Source organism: Amaranthus tricolor, chromosome 17 (assembly GCF_026212465.1).
Source record: "Amaranthus tricolor cultivar Red isolate AtriRed21 chromosome 17, ASM2621246v1, whole genome shotgun sequence".
Classification (NCBI taxonomy): Eukaryota; Viridiplantae; Streptophyta; class Magnoliopsida; order Caryophyllales; family Amaranthaceae; genus Amaranthus; species Amaranthus tricolor.
Genome location: NC_080063.1, coordinates 8160843 through 8174329, shown reverse-complemented (window position 1 = coordinate 8174329; position 13487 = coordinate 8160843). Strand labels below are relative to the sequence as shown.

Sequence of the window (13487 nt, the reverse complement as noted above, 5' to 3'; positions counted from 1 at the left end):
AATAATCGTATAATCCAAACCAATACGTAAACCCCTTTGGGTAGCATAATACAACCAAACGTCAACCCCTTTGGGTGAAAAACACATAAATTCTCAATTTCCAATCAATTTCTTTCAAATTATTTGAAGTGTCTAATCCTTAAGTGATTTACAATGCCTCGATTAGAAATAAAACAATACTACTTGCACAACCACATAAACAGTATGGTCTAAGCGTGTACCTTTAAGCGCTGCAACCAAACGATATTTAACCACGATAGAAATTTCGGCCTCTTATAAATCAAGGTCCTAAATATCACACACACACAAAACAATCACGTATTAGAACGTGTTTACACATTTAATCCACTCCATACTACTAAGACATCACTAGGATTTGATAATTTTAAATGTTTTCATCAAATTCCTAATAGTTCCAATTCGTAAACTTTAACCAGAGACTTAAATGATCGATTTGGACATTTTAGAAAATTCAAATGAAACATCCGACTTCGCCGTTGCGTCCGGAACGCTTCAATTACCTTGGGTACCAAATTTCATAATTTCTAACATCCAATTACTATTTTTAATTATTTTAAGCGTTTAACGAGTTTTTAACGCATCGGTACATAAAACAACGGAACACGACTAACGTTTCCGGATCGGCACCTTTACCAAGACAGAACAGCTGCTGCTCGAATACACACACACACACACACACACACACACACACACATATATATATATATATATATATATATATATATATTTTTTAATTTCATTATTATTATTATTTTATATATACATTATCAACCCTTTTTAAATCTCATGACCAAAATAACTCTAGCAAGGTCACATTCACAAAATCTTTCAAGAGACTTACAATTTCATAAATTATGATAACTAAATTAAACACTTAATTCTCTTAACAAATTAAAATTTGTAGAGAATTACAAAACCAATTCACCCTTTTAAATCAAGACATATATATATATATATATATATATATATATATATATATATATATATATATATATATATATATATATATATATATACATATATATATATATATATATATATATATATATACATATATATATATATATATATGTATATATATATATATGTATATATATATATATATATATATATATATATATATATATATATATATATATATATATATGTATATATATATATATGTATATATATATATATGTATATATATATATATATGTATATATATATACATATATATATATATATATATATATATATATATATATATATATATATATATATATATAACACTCCTTCAAACAAATCAAGTTTTGCTAAAGGATTTATAAACTCTTAGATGACTACATTACTTGATCTATACCATTTAAATTTCATCTAATAAATTGAAATTTTTTTAGAGAAAATAGACCATAAGAAATTTATTTAAATTTCAATATAACTTTAAATTCTTAATCTTATAACAAACTTAAATTTTGTTAAAGAATATTGATCATGAAGTTCTTTTCTTAATCCTTTTAACAAATTATAGTTTATTAAAGGATTATTAGAGAAATTTTTTATATATAAAAGAAAAATATTCAATCCTCCTATAAGTCATAGGATATCATCATACATAAAAATATAATTCATTTTAGAAATCTTGTATATAAATTCTATAATTAATAATTCAATTAAACTTACTCTTTGATCAAAAGATAGGATTGAATCAACAAGATTTTTTTTTCTTTTGAATGTGCCGAAACCCAAAGAGCAAAAGGGAGAAAGAAATTTCTGAATTTTTCTTTGTGTTTTACTTGAAGTTTAAAATGTTGATGGAATCAAAAGGCTTAGGGATTAATAGACACTTAAGACCATGATAATAATTGTGCCATAATACACAATTATGAGAGGAGTTACAAGACTCCTCCCATGCTCCACAACCGGCCACCCCCTCACATCCCCTATTTTTTTTCTTTTGTTTTTTTTAATTAATTAATTAAGTAATTAATATATTATTGTTAAAACAGAAAAGAAACGTCACGCGATAACATTGTACGCGATAAAACTCGTTACCGTTAAAATTTAACTCACTTTATTTCTTGTAATTATCTATGTAAAATAATAAAATTTAATAATACATATTTATTTTATTTTATTATATTATTTTCTTAAACCGGATAAATTACGGGGTGTTACAGCGCACCTTTTGCCAGCAGCTCCAGTCTACCATTCCAACGAGCGATGTGACGCCAGTTGATCTCCATCCAGTTTGCCCTACCCTGATTTTTGCGCGAAATAAGGTGCAGCTGGGGTTCAGTGTCACAAGGCGGTGGAATGCCCTGTACCAACCCATATTGGTGATAAGAGGTTTACAATAATTGAAGCCTTCAATGCAAGGTTTAAAGGCCCAAAAGACACGTTGGAAGGTCCTAATATTAGGTCTTACATATACACCCGTGTCATTGTCCTCCTTAAAATACCACTCAAGTACTAACCCCGGGTTGGAATGTTGCAAAGCTTCTAAAAAGCGTGGAAGGAGTGAGTAAGAACCTTCCCAGGTCCCGTAAATGGACAACAACGCTTATTGCTTTGCACACCACGCTCGCTTATAATTGACATCCACACCAAAACGATTTTTAACCATCTGCCGTACGACAGATACCTTAATGGATGGGTCTTTAGCAACACAATTTCTAATAACATTGTTAATGAAAGAATATGTCAGGTGAATGTGTCCAGCCAAAACAATGTCACTACCCAATACACAAGAACCATGCTTACCCTTATAGGTAACAATACGCCATGAAGACAAATAAGAATCAAACGTAGCACTAAGTCTCCACGAACAACCCCGCTTGCAATTCGAGGTGAGGACAGTTTGGTTCGAGGTCTCCGTTCTGTACTCCACATTTCTGCGAATATGATACACTCTGATAGCTTCCAACAACGATTCCTTGCTATCAAACATCATAGCCTTCTCAAACTCTCCCTCTTCGGTGTATGTGGTATCACAAGCCCAAGTCCTCCATGAGTTGTCCTCCTCATACTCGTCTAAAGGTGGACAGAGGGCATAAGGTGTAGGAGGAATGATTGTAGGAATGTTTCCTAGAGTCATGTCATTTGCTAGCGTATCCTCATCGACATCCACATCGTCCTCAGAAGGATCGTCGATGAGCTTATTACTCTCATTTCCATTATCCCAAGGTCCCATCTCAGCAGTTTCTCCTAAGTTAACCATTGAATCAATTGGAACTTGATTCATAGGGGTTGAGAAAAAGTACAAGATCCGGAAGGAACAAAAGGATTAAGAGTTTCCTGATATAATATAGGCATAGAGGTAGGAGTAGCATTAGAAGCAACTACATTCCCTAATGGTATTTCTTCTACGTATAACTCCAAAGAGGAAATTTGGGTGGACTTTGAATTCTCCCACATAGCATCTATAGCCTCATCATCCTCAACAGGAAAGATAAACAATTCTCCACTCATGTCATATTTAAAGCTTAATTTTACGGTACTTCTAGTAGGGTCCAAACCAATCTTAGAACATATAAAACGTTTAAAGTGGTTCAAATCCATGTTCGAATTGCAAGCAAACAACTTACGTCTTCCCCCAACATAATGAACTTTGCCAGTACTTTCTCGAATACAACTATTCCAAAAACATATGATAGTCACGCGAAATGATGTCATTTTCTACATTAATACAAAGAAAATCAACATCAACATCAACTCATGCCCATACAAGTACATTATATTCATTTGATTATAATCTTTTTTGGTCTAAATATTATTAAAATCCATAATGTAACTAAGTTCATACATATTAATACACATAAAATCCAAATAATAAATCAATTCATAAGTTCATAAATAATATTTCTAATAACAACATCAACATCAACATTTCTAATAATATTATCAACATTGAATTCAACTAATTCAACAACATTACTTCAAAAAACAACATAAAGCTACAAAAACAATTAAAAATTACCTATAATACTTATGGATGATTAAGAATAGTCTTGATTTAACAACTAATAACCTACATTTGAAAAAAAAAGCAAATATGGTTAAAATCCTAAAAAACTAAATATACACCAAAAAACACAAAAAAGTTTACTTTTGAGCAAGCTAGAATATCCCACACTAATTTTGAAATGTCAAAGTGAAAGAGGAATGCAAGAATTGATGGATCGAGTCAATGGTTTTAAAGGGAGAATGTCGAATGTGAAGTAGGGTTTTGAGAAATGGGAAAAATTGCGAAAAACAGAAATTTATCTGCGTACTTGTGGAGCAAGTCTGTTCGCAGTTAGTAACTGCGAACAACTTCAAACCACATATTTGAGATTTTCACGCTTACTTTTGGAATATTTTTAAATGTTAGTTTATTTGGTTAATTTTTTTAATTTTTTTGCCTAATGATTTTAAATTTTCGTAGGTGAAGCATATGACATATGGCGTTGGGCCTGTTGTCGACAAGTTAGCTCAATACAATAATAAATAATCGTATTAAAAGCCCTAAAAGGTATGTTACATCATCGACGAAACCAAGTGCCCTTCATACTTCATAGTTGAAACTAACTCAAAGAGAAGAAGACGTTGCTGAGAATCTCAACGAATGGCCAAAGATAGCTGTCTTGCTAGAGTTGGTGCTGGCGTTGCCGTTGGCGGTGCAGTCGGAGGTGCCGTTGGTATGTTTCTCTCTTTCTGTCTCTCACCTCTTAAAACCCTAGCTCTATCCTCCAATCGTTAATTTCCCCATTTTTTGTTGTTGATACAATTTTATGCTTGGTTTTGGAGTGTCGATGATTTTTTATGGAGATGTTGATTCTCTAGTTATCTTTTAGTATTGCTTAATTTCTGAGAATGGAGGTATATTTATCTGTGTTAAGCTGATGCTTAATATGTGAGATAAAGGGTTTATAAATTGAATAATCAAATTTGGGACTTTAATTGAATAATATTGGTTGAGTCTTTCAGTTTTAATATGTCAATGATTTAATCCAAGAATAAGAAACTGTATAAGATTGGAAATTTTTATGTGAATTATTGCCTTGTATAGGGAGATGTGCATTGACTTTGTGGTTTTCTGAAATTGGAGTATTATTTTTGATTAGTGCGAGAAAGAATTAGCATTTGTAAAAACTTGAACATAGGAGATGTTTCTATGGAAAACTGGATATTTCGTTTGTAAAACTTTTCCTTGAGCAATATTTCACATCTTTTAGGTACCTTTTGATGACAGATGTCTTGAAATTTTGTTGAAGAGATGCTATGAGTACTTTATTTTAGCGTGGCACAAAACAAGTGATCAGATAGCGAGAGTTTTGGAATATGTTTGACTAAAAAGCTATACTCAATTTTTATATCTTTTAATCCATTTAATAACATCGTTATATGGGTTGATGTCCTTTGTGATTAAATCATCCATGTGTCCAATTAATTGAAACATACTTAACATTTAAGATTAACTTGCCATTTAGTGAAACATGCTTAACAATTTATGACAAGTATTGATGTCCTTAGGGATTAAATCATCTATGCGTCCAATTAATTGAAGACGTAACACACTTGCAACATTTAGGCTCACCTTTTTTATGGTAATCCTTTGGATCATTTCTTTGTTCCTTCCAAACATAAGGAGATTTAACCTCATTGTATGTAAGACTTGAAGTTGTCAAACATGTGTTTTTATTAAGGGAATTGTCAAACATTTTTTTTTGATAAAGGAAGTTGTCAGACATTAGATTTAGATACCTTTGTGGTGTTCCCTTGCTTAAATGAAGTCCTTTTCAAACGTTTTTGATAGGCTTCTCGCTAAAAGCTTTTGTGAAACAAATTCGACGTAGTTCAATGTTTTGACATAGGTTAAACTATGGCCTCATTCTAATATTACACTGCCAAAGACTATTGCTTATTGCAATATGTCTTAACTTTTCATCATACTCTTGTAGGTCTTTGTCAATGCTCCTTTACAAAGTAGTTATGTCAACTTGAACAAAAGAATCGCCAATCTCATAAGTGATCCATCTTGCACCTAATACCTTTCTAAAAATGGAGAATATTTACTATGGACTAGACCAAATTCTACTTTTCTTACTATTGTCATTGGTACTATATTGATTGTATTCTGTGCAGGTGCTGTTTATGGGACTTTTGAAGCTGTCCGAAGCAAGGTATTTAACTCTGTTTTCAGGCTTTAATTATCTTTGTGTGAGTAACAGACTGACTTTCATGGTTTTAAGAGCTTAGTATGATAATTCATACTTCTAATCTCTTAAACAGAACATAGAAAGGCTGAATTCATGTTCAACATCTTAATCGTTTATCTTAGTGTTTTAAATTTTACTTTACTTTTGCTCACTATTACCTAGTTTGTGCTTTGCTTGGTTAGAGATGGGTGCTATGAATTTTTTTTTCTGTGTAGAATATTGTTATAAAAAGTGTACTTTTGTATCATTTAATGTGTTTCACTTGGAACTTTAGATCTTAGACTTGTAGCTTGTGGAGGATTTAGTGTATTAGGTTGGCCATGCTGATGCAGGGACCTTTGGACAGTTGGGCTGTCACTTGTCTTAATATGTTTTAAACCTAAAAATCTATCATCAATGTAAATTACTCACCCATATTCATAAATTCTATAATTGATTAAAAAAAGAGAATCATTTGATTAACAAATTTGTTGGAGTGAATAGAGTTAGAGCCTAAGAGGTGAGTAGATTTTTTGGTTGCGTTATACTCTTGTCTTTCTCTCTTTGTGAGTTGGGATCAGTTGTTTGGTATACTCGATTAGAGTTCAAGATTTTCTTTTTTCTAGGTGAACAAATTTATTATTCCCTTATGCTCTTCTCTTTCATTCTTTCTCTCTTTGTGAGTTGGGATCAATTGTTGGTATACTCAATTAGAGTTCGAGATTTCCTTTTTTCTCTGATGTACGTATGTGAAGAAGCCATGGAAGAGGAACAAAGGAAGAAGATGAGGATGTGGGTAATGAATGTTGTTTTGATATTGATTGCAGTAGAAACTAATTGCTATGAAACATTCGGGCTTGCTCAATTCCTAAATAATGACTTCACTATTTTGTATCGGTAATCTAACGTCTTATGAATCCAAACAATGGTCTGGATTAATAAAACTAGAGTTTCAAGTATTGAAATTTGCAGTGCTGTTCTTCAGTGTAGTAAGCTAAATTCAGCATTAAGTATGTTTGGCTTAAGGTCGCCACGTTTTCTCATTGATGCTATTTTCACTTTTGAAGTAATCCGTGACTAGTAATTGTAGCATTTCGTGATGAACGGAGTGCGGCATGGCTGCGTGTTAACTACAGTAGCTTCAGTGCAAAATTGGTGGATTATGACAAAAGCAGAAATATATGGAATAGCTAATTTATGTTAATGGAAACTAATTTAATCTAAACGATTACAATAACAAGATAGTAAATTCAAAATGAGTTAGGAACTCAAAACAAATATGTCCGTTCTCTTTACCTCCTCTATATATATTACGTTCCACTACTAAATTATTTTCAAGCCAACTAATTGACTAGATAATCCTTATAATGCCCCCTAAATGTCATGCATTACAAATTATTGATGTTTGAAGTATTTAAGAATAAGATAATACTGAAACTGTCAGGTCATTGGAGGATTTAACTGATTTGTGAGATGTGGATGTTGAAATCTAATCTCATGCGAGAAAGTTTTGGTTGTTTATGACATTTTTGATATATTCTCATATAAATGGGATTTTCACTATACATAATTAGTTTTGGGGATTAGCAATGGTTTAGTAGTTGCACTGTTAGAGAGTGCTTAAATTCATACCTTGGTTAGGATCTAGCAGGATCCAAATTTAAGTGTTTTCATGCTCAACTTATTTTTGGAAATTATCGATGAAATGTCTTAACCTAGAGATGTAATGAAGTCAAATGTCTTTGAGGAATGCTTCATTGAGTCAAAAACGTTGGTTATGGATATTATAGACATTGTTACCACGAAGATATTTAGTTTGGAACGGGGAATGGGAACGGGTACGGGAACGGGAATAGGGAACGTATTGACTCGGGAACGATTGGATATGATTGCATTATACATAAAAAATATATTTGAAAACAAAATTTGATCAAAATTATTTTGTTGTTATAAGAAATTGTTTTTAAGTGAATTTTTTTAGTTTTCTAGGTTTCGTCTCCTCAATTTTTCTTAAATTTGTAAATGAAAGCCACCTTGAGCGATTTGGGTCTTTTTTTGTGCTGATTGGGGATGGACGTTCCCGTCTTCCCGGATTGCGGAACGTGGCTACGCTCCACGTTTCATTTAACTATGATTATAGGATAGGTAAATTTATCATATTGGTGTAAACATGTATTGGAAGTGACTCTGACTAGTTCAATGTCAACGCATCTAGAATTATAGAAGAAAAAGGCTGAGAGTTCATTGTAATTCTTGCTCCTTTTTGCAGTTAGCTGAAAAAGATGTTCTACTTCAATATAGAAAAATTACTTTAAAAACAATTGGCTAATGAATAGACAGATGCTGTGTAGTGCAAGTGTGCAACATTTTGAATCTGTCTTGTGTCTACTATATTCTTCATATTCTTTAGAAACATTACGTTTCATTTTGGCCCAGCTGCTGATAGTTTAGTGTATGTTACTTTTCAAGGCCTAGTAAATTTTGCTTTTGCTAGAAGTTCCTTCAGCATTGTATCAATGTAGACAACAGGTTCCTGAACAAGTTGAAGCAACTTTCTATGCGTAAGTGGCAAGTGGAAACACATACTTCTATTTTGACGGTTAAGTTTGATCATTGAAAGCTAAAAGAGAAAGTGTTTTGGATAGATTGCATGCAAGCTGTGTTAACTATTGTGTTTTTTGTGTTTAGTTGTGATTCTTGATGGTGAATTACCAATTTTTGCTGAACCTAGAAGAATTTAATGGGAAGGATTTACATACTTATCTGTATCAAACAATGTCTGAAAGAAGTAGGAGTTAGTTTCGCAAAATTATTGTTAAGGAAGTTGAAATCTTAAAAAACAAGTGATTGTACTTGGTTCTTATTGTTAAGGAAGTTGAAATCTTAAAAACGAGTGATTGTACTTGGTTCTTATTGTTGAGGAAGTTGAAATCTTAAAAAACAAGTGATTGTACTTGGTTCTTATTGTTTTATGAAATGATCAGCTATTTATTGGCCCATTTCTCCAATATCCTCCTTTTGTGATTCATTTCAAAGTAAGTTATAGCTCCATTTTGTTGTTCGAAGCTGGAATTGAAAATTTATGATGGCAATTATGGGAGAATGCTTAGTATGAGAGTGTGTGTGTGTGTGTGTTGGGGGGGGGATGCACAACTAGTGGATCATTCTGGAGAATGAAGGGGAATTTATCAACTGTTGGGCAAAATGTGGGGTGGAATAACTTGTTTGCTTGTGTTTCTGCAACAAAATCAGAGTCTTTGGATATATCATTGTAGTTGATGTAGGAAGCTTGTTTCTCTTGTGAGGAATCCTAACTGTGATATGATTGATTTACATTTTGCATAGGGAAAAAAAGTGGCTAATTGTGAAACATACTCATGTACCTTTGAGTCATTATAAATGTTTTATGAATTTACTCAGGCAGAGACTAGAGAAACTTTTGGTTGGAGACAGACAAAGGGTTAAATGTGATGAAGGAATTTGTGTGGAATTAAAATGCCATTTGAAAAAATATTTGGGATGTGCTATGTGCTATGAGGAGGTACTGTGAGTTTTAGGTGTGACAATTTGGAATGGGCGATGTACTATGAGGAAGTACTTGGAGTTTCAGGTGTGACTTTCATTGTGAAATGAAGCATGCATCAATTATTATGTTGGCAGTGTATTTTACCCCTTTTCCTTTCAGATTAAAAAAACACATTCTTATGAGAGACCGATCTCTAATTAGGTCGGCCTGTAAAGGAAAATGTACAGTAAGTTATTCAGTGGGCATTAAGAATATTGTAAGTAGGCATATAAGATATTATAAGTACTGCGTGCTTATTCGGTGAGCATTAAGAATTTAGTAAGCATTTAGAATATTGTAAGACCGGCTGTAAGAACAATGTAGAATTTAGCTGTTGATCTTTCTTGTTAAGTCTGATTTAAGCGCTCTCTTCAAGTGCCTTTCTTGAAGAAGTTTCACGGTTTGTTACTTTTATCGTACCATCATAGATGATTTTACAACCTCATTCAATATTGAAATTACTCTGCAGGTTCCAGGGCTATTAAAGATCAGGTTCATCGGCCAAACTACTGTCGGCAGTGCTGCAGTATTCGGTCTCTTTCTTGGTTGCGGAAGCTTAATACATTGTGGAAAATCATATTGATGTTCATTGTCCAGTTTTCTTTTTGTTTGGTCATGGGTTGTTCCTGGAATTTTCAGGGACAGCCTCTCAACCGATATGCTGTTTGCAAAATTTGATTTTTGCTTTGTTTTGACCCTCTGTACCCTGGGATGTTTGCTGATCAAGCAAAAAGAGGGACGCAAAAGTGCAAAGGAATAATGCTAAATTAATACTGATGTTCTCTGTGTAGTCTTTTTTTTTTTTTTTTAAATATATTATTGGTAAGGATTTTTCCTGCAACTTTTGAGGAAGCTTCAGAACTGATCTGTTTGAATATGAATTTTGGTTTACTTTAACCCGTTGTATTCTGGAATGTTTGATGATCAAGATAAAAGAGAAACACAAATTACACAAGGAATGATCCTAAATTCCATTAATTAACCGTTCCTCTGTATTGGGCATTCTTGTTCAGTTTTCCAGGATAGATATCCGAACTAGGGCTGTTAATCGAGTTGGTCCCCTCGTGTGCAATTCAATATTAACTTGACTCGGATATTGTTATTGCTAAAACTTGTTATTTGGAAATCATGAGTTGATTTTATTGTTGATGGCTTTTCTTTTTATCCTTATAATAGAGGTTTAATTTTTACTTTTAATACGTAGGAGTAATTTCTTCTTTTCTGTAGGAATTTCAAACCTTACCCCAAAGTAAAAAGAGAGTTGGAGATTCAAAACAACTAATTACTGGTGACAAATATGATTAAAAGCGAAGATAATGATATTACTTGAAGAGCAAAAAGTAAGTAATAAAAAATTTAAAACATTGACCCATTAGTATCATCAAAACTCGACTTAAAAATAATTTGACTCAAAATCAATTAGATTTCTTCTTTTTATTATTATTAAAAAAACAAAACTTAGATTAGTTTGATACTCACATCATGTGACATTGTTAATAAAATAAAGGTCAGAGTACGACAGAATCCGTTGCCACACAACCTTCCCTTTAGCATTAGCCTAAACTTGTTTCCAAGAGTCAATCAAATCCACCCAAACCAAGATTTTCTCAAAATTTGACGGAGATTTTCTCAGATTATAAAAGACTTTGTATCCTCATATATCAACTTCATTAATCAAAACTTGACCCTACAGATTAAAGAATACCGACAAATGAAATCCCGCAGATCCTCCTACGTATCCCCCCGGATCTCTTTCTTCACTACCCAATATTTTCTCCATATTCCTATGCAATCTCTTTTCCCACTATATATAAACCCCTCCAACCATTTCCCCTCTCATCCACATTCATTCATTCATCTAATAACAAAAACAACAAAGAATTCAAAATGGATTCTCAATTTCATGTTCTTGCTGTCGATGATAGCATCATTGATAGAAAACTCATTGAGAGGCTTCTTAAAACTTCATCTTTTCAAGGTATATATTTTCACTTGTGTGGTAGTCTTTGTTTGTTTGGTATGAATCAACTCAATTAAAATCGTAAAATTAATACCGAAGTTTTTTATTATAAATACTTCCTCATTTTAGTAATTTTATTTTATTTTATTTATTTTGTCTCATTTTTTTTATTAGTTTAGTGATTTATTTTTTGCCATTTTGTTTTATGGTACGTGGTATTTAAAATTTTAGCTAATAAGGGTAAAATAACTGTTAATTTTACAAATGAAACTTGCTGAAATTTCGTCCATTAGTTAGTGTACCAGGGACTCCAAATCCTGGATCCGCCACTGATTCGAACTCGTGACCTCTTGTCACGTTAACTTCTGATATCATGGAACCAATTCAACCAAAAAGATTAAGCTTATGCTTGAGATTATGTTTGGTTTCTTACTTTGTTTCCATCAATCTGATCTGGGTTTTGATTTGTTTTGCAGTTACTGCAGTAGATTCACCAAACAAAGCTCTAGAGTTTCTGGGTTTGAAGGGGAATCAAGGGGAAACACATGAATCCTTGTTAAACAAGGTGAATATGATCATCACAGATTACTCCATGCCTGGAATGACTGGGTATGATTTATTGAGGAAAATTAAGGAATCAGAAAGATTGAGGGATATCCCAGTTGTAATCATGTCCTCTGAAAATATATCTTCAAGAATTAGTAAGTGTTTGGCTAATGGAGCTGATGAGTTCTTCTTGAAACCTGTTCAATTATCTGATGTTGATAAGCTTAAACCCCATTTGTTGAAGAACAAAGTGAAGGATTTTTGCAAGTTTCAAAAACATAAGAGTTTATTGACTTGGTATTCTGATCCTAAAACTTTATGCCAAAGATGCTGATAATTATATCTCGTCTATAGAAAATTATGATTAGAGTTTGTGGAAGGAAAAAAGACGATAATTTATAACTGTTGACGCAATTATTGGTCTAAATTATTAGTATTATAATTGTTAGATGTAAATTCTTCATATCAACATAAAAGTCAGAGGTTTTGAATTGATTTACATTGTTTGAGAGGAATTTTGTTAATGATGGATCCTCTTTATAGAATGGTAATTGTATATAGGAGTAAATCATAGTTGTAATGACAAATGAATTGTAGTTAATGCAATATTAGGACATTGATTACTTCTCTTTTAATTTTGTTGGATTAATTGTAAAAAAATTAATATTAATAATCTAATTTTCGATTTATTTACCGTGAGTAATTTTATTGTTGGATTATTTTTTTCAGCTTTCTGTCATCATACTAATATGCTATGCTGATAGCAAATCAATAACAAATATTAGATTATTAGAAAGTATAACGATGATTGTTAGAAAGTACATAATTGACTTCTTTAACTATCACTGTTTTCACCATTGATGAACCTTAATTTTTTTAAATAAAAGTAGAAGAACTACAATTGCTTTTATTACCTTTCCCAAATATTATACATTGTTGTCTTCTTCAACATTACTGTTTTCCACTATCGATGTTTAATTTTTTTAAATACCACAATCTGATTTATTACTAAATAATGTTTATTTTGCATGGAAATATGCAATTAATCAGAAAACTTTTCATTTTTCAAAAAGAAAACAGTTTTCTTTGCTTGGGAATGACACACACATGTTTTTTTTTTAAATTAAGATATTTACTAAAGAATGAAAATAGACTAAACTCTTGAGAGCCGTCTTTAGAAAAGACTGTCTCTTTTATTGAAATCTTTTTGTTGGGTTGTAAAAGCATGATGGTTTTC

The 13487-nt window shown here is 32.0% G+C and overlaps 2 protein-coding genes across 2 annotated transcripts; both read left to right on the top strand.

The window, feature by feature from the left end:
• Positions 1-4484: 4484 nt before the first annotated feature.
• LOC130804082 (uncharacterized) lies at positions 4485-10699 on the top strand. The gene is made up of 3 exons (XM_057668408.1): positions 4485-4679; positions 6127-6164; positions 10214-10699. The coding sequence occupies exons 1-3, from the start codon at positions 4607-4609 to the stop codon at positions 10325-10327; spliced, it is 225 nt and encodes a 74-aa protein (XP_057524391.1). The 5' UTR covers positions 4485-4606; the 3' UTR covers positions 10328-10699.
• Positions 10700-10837: 138 nt separating this feature from the next.
• On the top strand, positions 10838-12962 carry LOC130804081 (two-component response regulator ORR10-like). Its single transcript, XM_057668407.1, has 2 exons — positions 10838-11722; positions 12181-12962. Exons 1-2 carry the CDS (start codon positions 11632-11634, stop codon positions 12582-12584), a joined length of 495 nt encoding a protein of 164 aa, XP_057524390.1. The 5' UTR covers positions 10838-11631; the 3' UTR covers positions 12585-12962.
• Positions 12963-13487: the final 525 nt, after the last annotated feature.

What these genes read in the sequence shown, in the direction of transcription:
- LOC130804082 (XM_057668408.1), top strand. Translation starts at nt 4,607, where the DNA reads ATGGCCAAAGATAGCTGTCTTGCTAGAGTTGGTGCTGGCGTTGCCGTT. An exon ending in TGCAGTCGGAGGTGCCGTTG is followed by an intron (nt 4,680 to 6,126) that starts GTATGTTTCTCT and finishes TATTCTGTGCAG; the next exon opens with GTGCTGTTTATGGGACTTTT. An exon ending in TTGAAGCTGTCCGAAGCAAG is followed by an intron (nt 6,165 to 10,213) that starts GTATTTAACTCT and finishes ATTACTCTGCAG; the next exon opens with GTTCCAGGGCTATTAAAGAT.
- LOC130804081 (XM_057668407.1), top strand. Translation starts at nt 11,632, where the DNA reads ATGGATTCTCAATTTCATGTTCTTGCTGTCGATGATAGCATCATTGAT. An exon ending in TAAAACTTCATCTTTTCAAG is followed by an intron (nt 11,723 to 12,180) that starts GTATATATTTTC and finishes TTTGTTTTGCAG; the next exon opens with TTACTGCAGTAGATTCACCA.